The 17,430-nt window shown below is 42.1% G+C and overlaps 3 protein-coding genes across 6 annotated transcripts; 1 reads left to right on the top strand and 2 right to left on the bottom strand.

Moving 5' to 3' along the window:
• Nucleotides 1-1,510: 1,510 nt before the first annotated feature.
• Nucleotides 1,511-4,737, bottom strand: LOC108091108 (vacuolar protein sorting-associated protein 4). Its single transcript, XM_017190131.2, has 5 exons — nucleotides 4,578-4,737; nucleotides 3,509-3,648; nucleotides 2,499-3,357; nucleotides 2,186-2,414; nucleotides 1,511-2,119 (listed from the first exon to the last, which is right to left on the bottom strand). The coding sequence occupies exons 2-5, from the start codon at nucleotides 3,642-3,644 to the stop codon at nucleotides 2,018-2,020; spliced, it is 1,326 nt and encodes a 441-aa protein (XP_017045620.1). The 5' UTR covers nucleotides 3,645-3,648; nucleotides 4,578-4,737; the 3' UTR covers nucleotides 1,511-2,017.
• Nucleotides 4,738-5,218: 481 nt separating this feature from the next.
• Nucleotides 5,219-6,955, top strand: LOC108091092 (mitochondrial fission process protein 1). The gene is made up of 3 exons (XM_017190107.1): nucleotides 5,219-5,602; nucleotides 5,659-5,884; nucleotides 6,662-6,955. Exons 1-3 carry the CDS (start codon nucleotides 5,491-5,493, stop codon nucleotides 6,822-6,824), a joined length of 501 nt encoding a protein of 166 aa, XP_017045596.1. The 5' UTR covers nucleotides 5,219-5,490; the 3' UTR covers nucleotides 6,825-6,955.
• On the bottom strand, nucleotides 6,953-16,353 carry LOC108091091 (glutathione synthetase). Of its 4 annotated transcripts, none has more exons than XM_017190103.1 (8): nucleotides 16,099-16,353; nucleotides 15,719-15,945; nucleotides 14,926-15,138; nucleotides 13,402-13,772; nucleotides 9,786-9,828; nucleotides 8,763-9,001; nucleotides 8,314-8,698; nucleotides 6,953-7,392 (listed from the first exon to the last, which is right to left on the bottom strand). In XM_017190103.1, exons 2-8 carry the CDS (start codon nucleotides 15,875-15,877, stop codon nucleotides 7,090-7,092), a joined length of 1,713 nt encoding a protein of 570 aa, XP_017045592.1. In that variant the 5' UTR covers nucleotides 15,878-15,945; nucleotides 16,099-16,353; the 3' UTR covers nucleotides 6,953-7,089. The 4 variants fall into 4 exon arrangements, with proteins under 4 accessions (XP_017045592.1, XP_017045593.1, XP_017045591.1 ...); XM_017190104.1 differs by lacking the exon at nucleotides 13,402-13,772 and adding an exon at nucleotides 10,312-10,445 and having other exon boundaries at nucleotides 16,019-16,353; XM_017190102.1 differs by having other exon boundaries at nucleotides 16,019-16,353.
• Between the last annotated feature and the right edge of the window lie 1,077 nt (nucleotides 16,354-17,430).

Below are 17,430 nucleotides of genomic sequence, written 5' to 3' on the forward strand. Positions count from 1 at the left end.
ACCAACTGAAACTCTGGCTTAAAGCCCGGCTCTAAATCGCGATCCGAGCTTCAGCCGTGGTAGCATAGGCACAAGATAGTCTCGTCGGGTCCGTCAGTCCCTTACCAATCACAACAAGACAGAAACAGTAGGAGAGTATGTTGTCTAGCCCATGGTATAATAAGTACAAGGTAGTCTCGTCGGCTTTTTTTTTCCCCTATCGACACTACAATTAGAGCGAGAGAGAGAGTGTTTTCCTATGGGTTCGGGTCGATAGGGGAAAAAACCCGAACGATTTTGCAGCCGACGAGACTACCTTGTATAATTCTACCATGGTCTAGCCCTAATGCGGTGCATGGGGTTTTAAATGGCACGTCATATTGGAATAAGCAAAACTTCGTGTATAATTTTTTATTTTTCGCTCAGGCTGCAGCCTAGAATCCTCTCCCATATTGTTTGCCTTGCTAAACATAAAAGGGTTAATGCTAAACAAAAAGTCATTAGCTCAGAAACACTGACCCTTAGCGGACCGAGCCCGAACGATTTGGCTCCCGACAAGAGTACCTTACAGTTATTTCTACCATGCCGAAGCCCCCGATCGTTTGCTTAAAAGCTTTCAGCGTCGCACGGTGGAGCCAATTCGCCATGAAAACGTATTTTTATAAATATTCTCGCTTGTAATTTATAAAATTTAAATACATGACTATTTATTAAATCTTAAAATTATCAAATTAATTATCAATCAAATCATAAGCAGTAGTACGGAATCAAACACTCGAAGCACCTTTTCAATTTAATTAGTAAAACAATTTTTATGAAACATACAAATTTTAAATGTCCTCCTACTCATTCTGAATATCTCAATATATACCTGAATATATATAAACTTAAATACACACTATAAATGAACTTGTACTGAAATTAGAAATCACGTTTCTGCAAAATCATAACTGCAAATTATAACGAAAATAATTCAACTACATATATCCATTATAACCACAAAAAAAAAATCGAATAAAATACATGTAAGCCTAGAAAGATTTTACATTATTTATTTTACAAAATGGTACCGAATCAAGGCTTATTTAACATAGCATAGAAATATTTTTATAATAACTATGATGCGATATAGAAAAGAAATACATTTAATGTAAAAAAAAAAAACTGATGAGTTTCCGAGCTCCTCATTTCCAAAACGATACCCTGAGGCAGTTCCACTGTACGCCCACACATAGCCGAATAATATCTGGCCGATCGGCCAGAAGCGAACGTACGAGTATTTGGGGCCGTTTTGCGGCGCGGAAAGATCTTATCATGCAGCATGTGGGGCAGGCGGCAAAAGTCGCGCATTCTTTGCGCCGCCTGGGGCCGAAAGTGCTGGCGCTCTCTCGGTTTCTCCACATGACCGATTGCCCGCTTCCCACCCACCTGGTGGCTCACTGCGGAATGGGGTCGCCAGCGCGAGGGGATTCCCCGCGTAGCGTCGCGTCGCGTCGCGTCACGTCATTTGGCAATTGGCATTCTCGGGATGTCAGTGTTGTATACAATTTTCGCTTTTTATTTCTGGTACGTTACATTTTAAATAGGTTTGCTCGGCTGGGCTGAAACTCCTCCGCTGCTGCTCTAACCACTCCCCCTCCGCTCCCTTCAACTCCTTCTCGATCTGCGATCTGGCGATCAGGCGTCCGTGGCAAGTCCGAGTGGCAAACGTTGCGCAAGCGCGGCGACACACACGGTTTGCATTCGGCTCCGTTTTCGGGTTTCTTCTATCGCTTAACATTAAGAGTACAAAAATACATTGACTTTGTGATTACAACAATCCCGCCCTCTTCTCGCTCGCTGCATCTCCCTTGTCTCTGTGGCAATCGCATGACGAATTTGAATTACAGTTTAAACATATATCGATCGTATGTATACATATTAATATATAAAATAAAAAAATTTTAAGGAGAGCCTGAAGTAAAACGTGTTGAATTTATGCAATAGGCAACAATTAGTATTAGCTGGTGGTGCTGATGGTTTCTGGCGGGGATCTTGTTTAGCCCTCCTGGCCGAAGTCCTCTGTGAATTTGCGCAGCTTCTTCAGATCGTCCTCGTTGACAGTGGGTTTCGTACGAGACAAGGACTTCAGCATGTCGCGCTGCAAGGTAAACACAAAGCAATGTTTTAGTACTTGGAAAGAGGCATTCAAGTTGAAAATCCGCACCATGGTCACGGGTGGTTCGAAGAGCTTGTCGCTGGGCACATCCATCCAGTTCATCTCGACGGCGCCCTCGTCGCCCGGCGAGCACGGAACCAGCAAGTTGTCGACGATCTCTTCGTGGTTGGTGGGACTCGGACCGGAGACGCGCTTGAAGTGCGTGGCGGTCTGCACCTTGCGCACAGGTTCCATCAGAGCGTCGCGCACCACGATCGATATATCCGCGCCGGAGTAGCTGCAAAACAGGAAATCCGTTCATTAGTCACGATCTCTGAATGGGAATTAATAGCCGTGGTGGTTAATAGCTAAGGTTGCATACCCCTCGGTTTTGCCGGCCAACTCCTTGAGATCCTGCTCGGTGAGCACGTGCGTGGTGTTGCCCAGATGGATCTTGAACATGACGAGGCGGGCGTGCGCCTCCGGCAGCGGAATGTAGATGCGCTTCTCGAACCGCCGCCGGATGGCCGAGTCCAGGACCCAGGGTATGTTGGTGGCCCCGAGCACGAGGATGCCGTCGGTGTCGTTGCCCACGCCCTGCATCTGCACCAGGAACTCGGTCTTGATGCGCCGCACGCTGTCGTTCTCGTTGTCCGATCTCGCCGAGCACATCGAGTCGATCTCGTCGATGAAGATGATCGAGGGCTTGTGCTGGCGGGCCAGCTCGAAGAGATTCTTGACCAGCTTCTCGGACTCGCCCAGCCACTTGGACATCAGGTCCGAGCTGGACACCGAGAAGAATGTGGAGCGGTTGGCCTCCGTGGCGACGGCCTTGGCCAGATAGGATTTACCGGTTCCGGGCGGCCCGAACAGCAGGATGCCCTTCCACGGGATTCGCTTGCCGGTGAACAGCTGCGGGAACTTTATCGGCAGGATGACGGCCTCCTTCAGCGCCTCCTTGGCGGCGTCCAGGCCGGCGACGTCGGACCACTGCACCTTCGGCTTCTCTATGACGATGGCGTCTTCCAGCTTGCTCTGCAGCTTCTTCTTCTCGGGATCGTCGTCCTCGTCGTCGCTGTCGCTTTTCTTGTCCTTGTCGTCCTTGCCGCTGGACTCGCCGCCCTCCTTGAGCGGTTTCTTCTTGCCCTTCTTCAGGTACTCCTTGAGCTTCTCGGCCCTGTCCAAATATTGCAGGCACTTGGCTCGAATCGAGTCCTTGGCCCTCTCGCCCTGCGCCTCATCTGCGTGGGGAGATAGGGATTATTTTATCAGATTTATATTTTAGGAGAAACTTAGAAGTGGGGTCTTGGATCCCTGTACGTGTAATATTCTTGGTCTCGTATTTCATCAATAAATTGTACATTTATTACATTTCATTAAAGGATCTCTTACATTTGATGGTGTGTAGAAAGTACTCCACTCCGTGCTCATAAAGACGCAATGCCTCCGCGTAGTTTTTGTTCCGATCCTCCTCGGTGGCTTTGGTCACCAGATCGATGGCCTTCTGTAGTGTGGTACCGGCTGCCATAGTGCTGCAAAAACAAATTAACCACTGAGGAATTAAGCTTATATAGCACAAATGCGAACGTTTTAACTTGTTGTATTTATTTAGCTTTCAAATTTGTAAAATCCTAGTTTATTCTGATCTATCTTTTGTTTCATCCTTATTAAGTAGAAGTTTTGTTATTTCCTGACCGTTTGCTCTTAAATCAATCAATAAGGAGTACAACTTATCAATTTACAAGTGACATTAGACAAAACCTAAGCTGATTAATATTTGCACACATACAAAATTTGCAGTATGCAACGAGAATTCAATATTACAACTTCAAATAGAACAATTACTTTATAAAAACTCAGATCAGATTCAAGAAAGCTTTTTAGCTAGATATAAAACTATATGTTTGTATGAAAGGAATTCCCATATCGATTTGTGCAAAATAAATGGATGCTCAGATTTTTATAAAAAAGCAACTGATATGTTTCACTCGGTAGCTTAAGAACAGGTTCTGTGCCTTATAGTTATTATATTGATTTGTGCAAAGATGACTGGACTAAATCCTTATATTGTCAACATGTATCGTAAATATTTATACATATTTATATAATGCTCATATAAAACTATGTAAGATTCCGTTTTTGTGCGATACCGCTTTTTTTGTGGGTCCCAATTTAAGATGAAGTGCTTAACATATTCGTTATCGGCTATAAATTTCGGGGAATTAGCCCCTCCCCTTCGGGGCTCAGCATCCAATTTGGGGCGAAACCCCCTGATTCGGCTTTGGAGACGATGTTACCCAATCCTGGGGGCAATTCTAACTCCGATTCTAGTTTCAGTGTCCTTCGGTGACGCAGTTCGCAAGCAAAATCGAATTTCTTGGCATGACTAATGCTCCGCACAGCGGCATTGACTTTACCCCAAATCGGTAAGTTTGGGGCGGGCATTTCGGCGATTACTCACGTTTATGCTGGCTGACTTGCTTCGAAATCCAGGCAGTCGTCGCTGGATAACTCGATGATGGTTCGACAGGTGTTAAACAAAAGGAAACTTAACTATTTTGTTGGAATTCCAACGCGTATGACGACGTCTTGTTTTTTTTTTGCTTGTTAGTGAGACCGCATCGGTTTGAAAGCGTTTGGCCAAAATGCAGTGGAACCCGAAGTGAAAATGGCAACACTGCAGTGCGCGGAAAAATTTAAATCTAAAAGAAATTAAAGCTTTAAAACGATTATTTATCAATATTATTTGATCAACTTATTTTTAAAACACACTTTGAATTGACTTTGTGTTGTATTTTGTATTGTATTGTATTTTTAATTTCAGAAAAATAGAGATTCGGCTTAGATATTATCGTAATAAATAACAATTATCTTAGAGATTTACGATTTCATTCAGGTAGTTTTGTTAGACTGGTAACGTTAAGGTAAATAATATAATATATATATATATATGTATTATTTCCTTAAAGAACTAAAAAATGAAATAGCGAAATCAGGAACAAAGGATAAAAGGTTTGTTCAAGTAAATAATGTTTGAATTGTAACAGCCATAATAAAGATTTAGCTATTTTTAGCCTTTTCGTGCATCTCTGCCAACCGATAACGGTGGCCATTTATCGATACGCGCTATTTTATTCAATTATTTATATAAACATTTTGTTTATACGGCTTTTTGATTCCCGAGTTCAGTCCTTCGATCGGTTAAATTTAAATTGAAATAAATGGATTTTTAGGCAACCAAGCTTGCAACTGTTTTCCGTCACTGGGAACAGATAAGCATAGCTAACACGAATCAGAACATATTACCCAAGTCGACTCGCCACAAAACAGAAACCCACATTCCCCTTGAAAAGTGATTAATCACAGTAAAGACAATGTCGGAGGATAAGCAATTAAAACAGATAGAGAAGGAGGGCGTAGAGATTGCCCACAAGACGGTGACGAAGGATGTGGACATTTATCGGGACACCTTTATCCGTTACATGGGTGAGTTCCGATCCTAAACCCTATAGAATTCCGAATCATTCCAAATATTTTCCCAGGCTACAGCAACGAGATCGGCGAGTCCTTCCGCCCACTGGTGCCCAAGTCGCTCGTGGCTGCATCCTACGGCATGGCCATCGGATATGTCTGCACCGACACCTTCGACAAGGCACTGCGTCTCCAAATGGACGGGGCGGCTCACAGAGATGTGCTCATCAAGGGCGGCGACGTCTTTGCCTGGCAAATGCTGGCCTCCGTCGCCATTCCCGGCCTGGTCATCAATCGGTGGGGTCACACGTTCCCATGCGACTATACTCTTAAGTCATCATTCCGATCCTATTAATATTTTAGATGTTCAGAGCAGGGAATATCTTACGAAGGTTACTTCGTCGGTTACGCAACAGTTAGCATTTAGTTTGGGTACTTTATAGTACTTTCGTGCCTAGAAGATATCATAATATAGTAAACCTAAGCTTAACTTAACTTACGTAATATGGCAGAATATGCTTAGGTATTGCATAGTACTGTCGTATACATTTAGTAGCAATTTTATATGACAAACTCTCAACAAACAATGTCGCGAACAAAAACTGGTTTAACATTTTGACTGCCGTTCGAATTGGCCTAAGTAGAATTCATGAAATCATCATTCATATTAAGATAAAAAAAAACTTGATTTAATATATATAGTAGGGTAATGCACCTAAAGTCAAATTTATACAAAGAAAACTTATCTAAAAATTAGATTTGGTCAAACGTTATTTCTTTAAGGAACTAAGTAACAGATATTAAATAGATTTTAGGTCGCTAGAAATTATTAATCGTTACTGGGTTTTACTATGATGTGTGTTAGTTAAACTGAACCAAGTGGGAAATGGTTTTAAGTCCTCTGACCAGGTAAAATGAATGGTACTTTTATTTATCTGCATTTTGCATAATCCTAATTAAGAAATCATATATAATAGTCAAGAATATTAATATTTATTCAGGAAACTGTATCCATTTTGTATATAGTTTAAGTATTTTTCAATATAATATTATAGCATGTTTTTGCCTTTTCAGGATCACCTGGGCCACCAAAACCCTGCTGAGCCGCGCTCCGCTGCCCGTGCTGAAGACGGTGCCCACCCTGGTGGGCTTGGCCAGCATCCCGCTGATTATCCACCCCATCGACAGCATGGTCGACCGCCTGATGGACGCCACCTATCGCAAGGTGGTGAGGTAGTGGCCGCTGCAAGGGATCGATCCCTACCACATTCTACTCCCCGGTGATAGTTCTTAGACATTAGGCGTTCGTATTGACTGTAGCGAAGCTTTAACCCCAAATCCAGTTTGCATCTTTTCAAGGCCATCTAACTTTACGTTTTGTTTATTGCAATTTGGGTGGGGGAAAGTGAAAAATGTACAACACGCTTTACAAAAATAATTATCTATACAAGACTGAGGCAACAGGTGGAATGCCGGCTTTTGGACCCTTGACACCGAGGATCCTAGTTCTCCTGGTCGTCGTCGTCGCTGTCAATAAGATACGGGCTGTCCAGGGCGCCCAGTCCGGCGGCCACGCCTCCTTCGTTCGCAGTGGAGAGCTTGGTGCGCAGCATGTGTCCCGCCTGGTAGTTGTGCACTATGTGCTCCGCGTCGCCGATCACCACACCGAAGATGCCCAGCTCGGAGACCATGTCCACGATCTGGGGCGGCATGTCGCCTCCCGGACGCACCATGTAGCCCTTGGTCAGTGGCGGGTGGATCAGGTCCATCAGGATCCACGCGGAGCGCTCCACGCGCGACATGCGCTGCAGGAAGACATCGAAAGGGATTGGTTAGAACACAAATCGTTTAACAGAGCATGATGGGAGTCCTATGTGTAAAATATTAACTGCCTAAAGTCACTGCTTTTATAAAGAGCAAAAAAAATGTAGGTGTTTGGGCCTGATTCCGAGTCCTTACAAACTATTATATTATTTTGCCTTTTGCTTATCAGGCAGTTGTTAAATCTTGAACAAAACAAATGTCTTTAATGAAAAATTAAGGTCTTGGTTATCAAATTTCACAAACATGTTTCGTAAAAAACTTTGTTCAATTTGTCAGCCTGAGCTTGGCAAAATCAGATATCTTAAATAAACAAGAAGACAATAAACAATTATAAAAATCTCGGCGTGTTGCCTTAAATGCAATTATTAATCTCTATTTTGTTGGTTTAAAGTGTTTAAGAAAAAATGTAATTTGATTTAATTACAAAAAAAAATTGGAAAGAGAACTTCAAACTCATTTGAAGCGCTGTATTTAAATTTAAATTTATTCAAATGTAAATTTATTCAAATTTATTCTACTTGCCTCACTAATAATTCTGTTAGCTATTGGTCAACCAGTTTTTTAAATAACTACAACTTTGAGCTTTATTATTAAAATAGTAGTGACAACAGTCTAAATGCGAGCAAAAATTAGTTGAAATTGATTGTAATTCTACAATTACAGAAAAGTATAATTAATTGTTAATTAAAAGTACCACAAAGATTAAAGGCAATCGGAATGAATGAAAAGTTTGTTTCAAAACAAAAATTGAAAAGGTACAAATTTATATTTGCATTGAGTGGAGATATGTTAAGCGATATATAGATATATAATATATCTATATATATATATATATATATATTTATTTAGATATAGCTTAGTTCTGCATTTCAGCCCGACCAAAGTGGGACGAGACCACTCACCTTGAGGGCGTCGGGAATGTCCACGCCGTAGACATTGTTGCCGCCTCCCTCGCGCTGCGGCTTCAGGACGAATCGCTCCGGGGTGCGGAGCGCCATCTCGTAGGAGGCGTTGCCCGCCTCGTTGTCGTCCAGCGAGTAGAGGCCGGTGAAGATCTTGCCCACCGCCTTGATCTCCTCGGGGTCGTTGATGAAGCGCTCGAGCACCGCCGGCTGGGCCAGCGCCTGCTGCACCTTCTTGGTGCCCGCCAGGTGGTAGTGGATCGAGGGGCACTTGATGGCCAGCGAGGTCTCCATCAGGTAGCGGGCGTCCCACTCCGCCTGCGAGTGGTAGTGGCCGGGCTCGTAGCCCGCGCGGAAGTATATCACGGCCACCTCCAGGGATCCCCTACGAACGGCAGATCGAATTGCGGATTAGAAAATGGCTTCTGGTTTTTCAGGGAAGGACCTACAGCAGCAGCTCCTTGGCCTGGCCCAGTTTCCCCTCGCGATGCACCTCGGTGAGGGTGCGGCGCAGCACCTTGATGTGCGGATAGGTCTCGCGAATGTAGAACTCGTGGAAGCGCTGGTCGCAGATGTTGTACGACACGTCCTCGATGATGAACAGGATCACAGCCTTCGGCTTCGCGTAGATCTCCCAGGCCTTCACCATTCCGTCGCAAAGTCCTGCCAAAGCGTTGTTGTCGGGCATCTGGCGGAGGTGCAAACAAAAGTTAATAAGAACATCCAGACAGCAATCAAAGGTTACCAACAATAATCTGCAATTTACAATTTTAAGATATTTTCCCTTGTTTTAACTGCTTAGGTTCCTTTTCAAGTAAACTGTTGCCAAATATTACTTATTTTATTTTTAAAATATAATTCAGTTGAAAATTAATCAGATTAATGGTACATCATCTAAATATATAGTGATTTATAAGTGGTACTTTAAGACTTACGCAAAATTCAGCTTTCATATTTTATTATATTTTAAATACAAACACAATTGTAATCAGTTCAATTAACTATTTGTTATTCTTTTCCTACTTCTAATTGGTTTACAATACATATCTACGAATTAAAATTTTTTTTTTTTTTCAATTAAAAAATGAATCCTCATTTATTTTTTACTACAATTTGCTACTGAGAAAATGCAATTAACTAAACTGAACATTTTTATTGTTAAGTTAAGGTATCCAAAATTGATATTTACTGGTTCCATAATCGTGCTCTATTACTCCTGCATTTAAACAAAATGTCAACACATTGGCAATTATCTATGTATATATGTATCTATTATAAACACATTTCCAATTATCCTTTAGAAAACATAGAGCAATTTTAGGGCTTTTTTCTTATTATATTAATAAATTGTCAAATAATGACCACTTTAATAACTACTTCCAAATTCGTAAATAATTATTCTTTAATTATAACATTTGTATCACATTATAGTTGTACATATATGCAGACTTCGTCCCCCTTGCGGTACTCACATTGTGCAGCTTATCCGCGTGTCCCAGCTCGCTAAGTACAAATCTGCGCGGGTGAGAGAGACGGAGAGTGCCGGAACAGAAAGAGACGGATTAGCATGATTCAGGAACCGCTTGATTCGGCCAACAACAGCAACAAACAACAAAAACAGCAAATGTTCGGGGCAGATGGGGTTAGTTACTGAGTCCAGAACCGCAGAAGAGTTAGGAGTTTTGGGAGGGTTACGTGTGTGTGGTTGTCGAAATGTTAGGCTACAGCGTGTGGAAAGAGACGGATAGAGATAAAGATAGAGAAAGAGCTAGAGCCAATTAACCGCATGCAAGTGAGTAACAGAGACAGATATGGAGCCTCAAAGCCGTGATCAGTGATCGGTAATCGGTTATCGGTTATCGTTTTTATCGGTGATTAGTGATCGATGCGTGCGTGAGCGGTGGGAAGTTGGGCAGGGTGCGGGGAATATAGATAGACAGGTGTGTGTTTGTGCATTCGTGCGTTTGATAGAGAGAAAGAGAGAAGAGCGCTTAATACTTCTGCTGCGGCACCAATCGAGTGGCAATGCCAGCGAAACTGGAGGCCACCGTGTTGATCTCGACCTGCTTTATCGCACAGCCCTCGGAAACGTGTGCCATATAGTCGGATCGCAACAGACCGATGCTATATGCCTGCAATTATGATCATTATACAATATATATACATTAGGTGCGTCACAGCAGCGTCCCTTAAAGTATTACTTAGCCGGTAAAGCGATTAAAAAAATAGTTTGCATATGACTAAGTATGATGTGATCCTCGTCCTTGGGTCTTAAATGTACAGGATGGGGCAGGTGCAGAATCAATGTATTTTTTTCAAAGAGAGAAATTGTGCGAAATGAAGGAATGAAACAGTGATTTTCCCAATTCGATCTAATCTATCTATCCACACAAGCAATATTAACTTTTTATCACCGCTTGCCTTAAATATAATTTAAATGTTAAATTGGTCAACCACTTCCCGATAATCTTACAGAAATATTTTCTTCTTCGGTCACAAATAGAGACAAGAAAAAAAGATAGCTTCGGAGAGGCCAAGTTTTTTTTTACCCTTGCTGTTAGAGATTAAGTGTACAAAACGACTAGACTCAAGTCTATAATTTCTCCGATGACAACTATTTGATATGGCCTTTTGATTTTAGTAAAATTTTATTTGTAATTCAAGTATACATAGTTAGTAAACTAGATACTTCAATAGTCATGCTAAACATAATATTTTTCCCGTGATGTTTTATGATCTTTCCTTTGGGAGCTATTCATTCGAAAAATGGAATCAATCGCTATCACCAGAAAACTGTAAACTTAAAACATTTTCAAGTTTAATTCAGCTCTCTACTTATGAATTAAAAACTGTTCATAACTTTTTCGTCTTGTAAGTTCTGTCATTAAAAAAAGTACAAGCAACGGAATTATTATTTGTTACGCTTTTCCAAACCAAATTATTTGGTAATCCAGCATTTGCCCTTGGCCTTAAAATTTCATAAAAAAGTGTAATTGAGCTCTGCGCAGCGAAACGAGTTCCTACCCCACCATTATTATGAGGTGTTATTTTTACTGTTTAATAAACACGTTCTGGTCTAATCTGTTTAAATTGCGCTTACGTCACCGCTGCTGGCAACTAGGAAAACAGACAACCGGCTAAAACAAATCCCGCTTGAACAAGTGTTTTGGGAGCTCAAATTCTCTGGTTTGGAAACACCATCATAGATGAGTCATCTGCTCAGAATGTTTTTGGGTGATTGGAACGCAGATAGGGACGCTTTTTCCAGAGCTAAACATCATGACTTGCTGGAACTTGTAATTGAAAACCAATTGCTCCGGCTGCTATCCATATTTTGCACCTAAAACTGCACCTGGTTGGCCCTGTTATCGGCCACCTCCACTTTAAATAAACAATTACCAGGCGTATCTATATCAGTTGTCACCGTATCCCTATCTGTAACCCTATCTGTGGTTCAGCTGTATGTTGAATATACAAAGTTAGGCGAATAATCGTCAAGTTCTGGCCTCGAGTCTATGAGTTTAATATCTGTCACTAAGTGCCTTTCTAAAAATTAATAAATCCAAAATGTTAACAGTCCTTTTAAAAATATGAATGTGTTAAAGTACGGCCAAACTTCCATAACACGAACTTTTAGTTTGGAGAAAACAAAGTATAGAACTATTTATATCTCTTTTTGTATATTCTAATATCCATAAAACTTTAGATTATGGAGGTTCGAGTTATGGTAGTTTGACTGTATACAAATTTAAAGTTGATTTTACGTGGGTTGTGATTGATTACTACTTTTCACGGGCGACATTTGGGTGTACGTTCCAGAAACTTCCAGAGATGAAATAAACGTCATTTAATGTTATCATGCTATCATGTGTTATTCACTTAAAAGATGATGAAATATGTAAGTGATAAATTTCGGAGATTTATTAGCAGGTCACCGCTTTATCACTTGGAAAAAAAGTACCTAGTGTCTTTGCTTGGTTTTGTTTATGAAAAAATATTAAATTATGTTATTGGTTTCTTTGTTTAAACTATCCTTCTGTGTAGTCACTGTTAGACCTATACTATACCCTCACACCCCAAAAATCTATTACCTATAAAAACCCATGTCTGCCATTTGAGCAGGGACTTTGCTTTAAGTTGGGAAAATTAAAGGGCAGAGAGCGGACAATCACTGGGAAAGAGATATAAAGCGGTTCAGCTGCTTGAGTAAGATCGGGAAAAGCAGGTGGCAGGTGGCAGGTGGCAGGTGGCAGGATGCAGGAAGCACGAGGCAAGAGGCAGGAGCAGAGCAGATCAGATCGGGAACAGAGCATTCAGGAGGCAGGAGGCAGGAGGCGACAGGCAGCGGCAGCAAATCAAAAACTACCCAACGATCTCAAGGTCTCAACCAAAAAAAAATCATTCATTCAGGCAAATTGTCAGCAATAGATTTTTAGCAGCTTTTATACATAAATGCATGTCTAGGAAACAGCGAAACAAAATCAACTTCAACTTAAGTACAAAGGACTTTACAAAGCAACGCACACAAAGCCACACAAACAAGAGATAGGACTTAAGAAATGTAGCTTACTCTTTATAGAATTTACTTTTGATTGTAAAACAGTTCGAGGTTTATAAATTTACCCCTCGGAAATACTCGTATTTAAGATATAAGCGAAACAATGACTTTAGATTTGTTACCAAAATGAATGTTGTTGATATTACAATTTAGGAAAAGATGTTTATAGAGCTACAGAATACATATCACTCCGTTTCGATGTTGGAATCCAATCAACTTTTGGCTCACTGGCCCAAAATACAGGATGACCCCTTTTCCTCATGAAGACTAGAAGACTTGAAAAGGGGCCAAAGGAGCCAGTAGAGCACCTAACTTGACTGGAATCCCATTCGGCTCTAGTGTTAGTGTGTTTTGTGTGGTTAGGCGGAGGATGCAAGCGATGCAGGAATGCAGATGAGGTGGTGATCAGGTCAGAGGTCAAAGGGAAAAGAGGGTAAGAAGGGAAAGCGGGAGTGGGAGTGGGAGTGGGTAAGTGTGGAATGTTGCTGATGGAGGCGTGGTGTTGCGGTGGTTGCACTGATGAACAGCACCTTTGAATGGTTTTACTTGCTGGTCCCAAATGGCCAAAGCCCGAAGCTATCGTATTGATCTCGACTTGTTTCCAGCAGCAGTACGCGGATGGAACGCCGGCCGCCCTCCGATCCCGTTCCCCGGTGGCGCGGCTCAGCTGACTCTCCCTGTCCTCCTTCCGCTCCTCCTCCTCCTTTTGCTCCTCCTTCTGCATCTGCTTCTGCTCCTTGTTCCTGCCCGTGCCAACAGTAGCAGTTCCGGCAGCAGCTCCCACAGCAGCCGCCGCCTGGCCGCGATCCTCTCCAGCCGCCGGCCGAAGTGCCCGCGGCGACAGCTCCGGGCAGCCGGACTCCAGCATCAGGTCGCTGCGCAGCATCCCCAACGATATTTTCTTCGATTCGATTCGATTCGGTTTCGGTTTCGATTGTTTCGATATCGATTTCGGTTTCGATTTCATTTGATTCCGATTGGATTCGGTTTTCGATACGATTCGACCGTTTTCGTGGCATAGCGATGCAATGAGTGACGGATAATGGAGCAACAGATTGTGGTTGAGATCGAGAGTTTGTACAATTGCGTGGTTAGGGTTTTTTATCGAGGGGATGGTGAAGTTGTAACGACGAGAAAAGCAAAACTCATGAAAGAAAGGAACCTTGCACAGAAAGCAAGTTGCGCTCGGAACTTGATATTTACAGATTATTGCAGCTACCAAATTGAAATTCAAAATTAAGTAAAGTTAACATTTTTTTCAAGTGAAATAAAAACAGAGTTCCATAAATTAAAACGGGGTAATTAACCGCACCAAAAAAATATTACCAGAAGGAAATTGATTGTTTATTATATGAAAAACAATAATCAAAAAAATAATATCAATGAGATAAGCGAGTAGAACTCTGATTAGGTTTGAGGGGATTCAAACCTTTCTAGATTTCTACTTTCGGATTGATAAGCTCTATTAGTAACTGAGCAAATAATTACTGGCTTCAAATACGCACAAACTGTCGCTTTCCGCGAGATGAACAAATGATATAGACAGATATGCAAAGATCAAGTTCAGTGGGGATCGTTAAACTCAAACTCAAACACTCAACTCGTGTCTGTGCTGGTGTCGTTAGGAAAATGAATGTAATCGTAAACTAAATGTATAAATGAAGAGCAACGGCAAAGGCTAGCGCTTTTGGGGGTCAGGGATGGGCTGCTCTAGATCAATTTACAAGCGGCTAACTGGGCGAACCAACGATAAGGAGCTGCCGGATGCCAGGATGCTCGCATAAATCACGCGAGATTAGCGCCTACAGCCGACCGAATTCTTGGCTATGACTATGGCCGGCGATTTATGGACGGGCGATTAGATTGCGACCGCGGGTGGAGGGGCCCAATAAATTCTAGCGAGAAACCCACTGGCTGCCTGTGGATGTGATCCCGATGTGGATGATGTGGAGGTGGAACGTTGGGTGATGGTTGGATGATGACAATGGTGTGTGGTGATGTGCAGGGCGGAGGATCGGAGATGGATGAACGGACGCCAGCTGACGGAATCTCACCTGGGTGAACCCGTGCGCCAGCACCTTGCGGTAGATGTTGAACAGGTTGGCCGTGAACTCGTCCACTTTGATCGTCTCCGCCAGCGTCGTGGTGATGAACTCCTCGTCGTGGGCCACGTTGTGCATCAGCCGGTTGATGATCGGCTGCAGGGCCACCGCCTTCTCAAACTCCTTGCGCGGAAACGAGGAAGGCACCAGCACAAACGGAGCGAACTGCAATCGAAACTGATTTAGTATCCTCGTCCTCCCGTGCGTGGAGTCGAACCCCTCTAGCTTAAGCTGCATTGCACTAGTAAACGTCCTTCATTACCTAACTAAAACAACTAACTAATACGCACATACAATTTCTAAAACCCCCTATTGGAGTACACAAATCTCAGTTTAAAGGGAACCAACAAACGGAAAAATGTTTAATGTAATAACTAGCTCTTCAGTTTACGTATTTATAGTGAATAAATTATTGAGCTGCAAATGGATGACTCTAATTCATACCTTCTCAAGACGATTGCAAATAAATAAACTTCATTACGAAAGTAGGAAGGAAGTCTGCAAAACCAAGGGCTTTTGCCTACAAAACGTTCGTAAGTTACTTGAATTCCATGAAATTATTTACATGAAATAAATAATAAAATCGATTTGGGACCCCCCTTAAACTGAATATTTCTTTGAAGAGGCTCTAATGCAACTCCTCCTTATCCTGGCTGACAGCCAACGGAAACCATCGCAAGGCGACTTCACATATCACAAGTGCAAGCAGAGGGTCTCGCTAGCAGGGTTCGACTTTACCACCCACATTGAGCGAGTCCGGGCTGAAGGCGGTCTTCGATCGCATGGCGGCGCCGTGCATGATGGCGTAGTCCTTGGCCTTGGCGGTCACCTCCAGGAGCTCGTCCTCCGGCAGCGGCAGCCGGATGCAGTTGCGCAGCACGGGCGTATCGGCGTCGCTGGACATGGTCAGACTGGTTGGGGCTCGACGGCACTACGGGTCAACGGATCAACGGATCTTCGGATCGGCTGCTTCTGGAAAACGGAGTGGATATATCGGTGTTAGACTGCCTCTAGTTACACCATATTTCACGGGGCCATAGCTCACGGGTCTGCTCGCCGGAACTGCTCGCTGGGCACTGAGGGCAGTATGTGCGCGACGTGTGGCACTGGGTGCCTGGTACTCACCACTGGAGCACTGCGCTATCGCCCGATTTCGTCACACACAAAACCCGATTGTTTGGGGCTTCTTCGCTGGTTTCCCTGGTGACACACCTCCTCGTCGGCTAGACACACTGGGGATTTAGACACTGAATCGGTTCGCGTTGGGGTTTAAATTTACAATTCGCCCAAAATCTGACACGAATCGAGCAAAAATAGAATTTTATCGGAACGTAAAACCAAAATATGGGGACCAGTGTGCCCGCCGTTCGACGGTAAGACCACACCAGCCGGCTCACGAAAATATACCAAAATAAATATTTTGATTTTACAAAAATATCAGATATACACACAACAAAATAAAACTAAGCTTATTAATTTAAAATTTTACAAAAAATTAATGAATTTGTTAAATTACATTATGAATTTGTTATAGGGTACAGAAAACTCGTAATATCATTCTGATGGGAATATCTTAACACTACATTGTTTTTTTATTTTAATTTTGGATGTGCAAAATAAATTGTGTTAAAATCACCTGACTATATTGTTAATCTGCCATTGCAAATCAATACCGAAATCGACAAACACTTGTTTTTTAATATACATTTATTTACACAATAGCTCCTTGTGTAAAAAAAAATTGTACATCAAAATAAATTTGAAAAATACTTGTGTATACGATTGATTTGCCAAGAAGGTGTCTAGTATATTTAGAATTTAGTTTGATATTAAAGTCCCGCTTTTTGACTTTTGGCGCCATTTGAATTTACTGTTGAATGGGTTATTAACGTTTATTCAAGCTTTCTTTTTTAACTCACTCTGTTATTATTTATCGTACAGATAAAGTAAAGGCCCCTAGAAAATAAATTAGCTAACGGCACTCTGTTTCCGAAAAATTGTCTGTGTTTACATTAATATACATTTAAAACCCGGCTCTTGTTTATTTGGTTAAAAAAAACAACAAATACCTTAAACTATATGTGTTGGATTGTTTATCACCACTTAACAATTAAACAAATAATTTACTGCAACTTAATTGGCATAAATTGAAAACGAAATTATTGGAATCGTAATCATTGTTTTTCTTTCGTTTTTATTTATTGATTCCGTAAGTAACGTTTTCATGCTTTGGTTTAAATTTTAATATCACCTCATATTGTATGTACCTACTGCCCATTTGTTTTTAGCAAGTACACGCACCTCACGTAGTGACTGTGTGTGTGTGCACGGGAGGGAAATTATTAACATTTCTGTTAAAAAGGCCGACCAATCTTAGCTTCAAACCAGTGTGTTGGTGGGTGCATGAAAACGTTTCGGACGCCAAATTTAGGGAAAACTGAAATTTAGTATATTGTT

This window comes from Drosophila ficusphila, unplaced genomic scaffold (genome assembly GCF_018152265.1).
Source record: "Drosophila ficusphila isolate 14025-0441.05 unplaced genomic scaffold, ASM1815226v1 contig_198, whole genome shotgun sequence".
NCBI lineage: Eukaryota > Metazoa > Arthropoda > Insecta > Diptera > Drosophilidae > Drosophila > Drosophila ficusphila.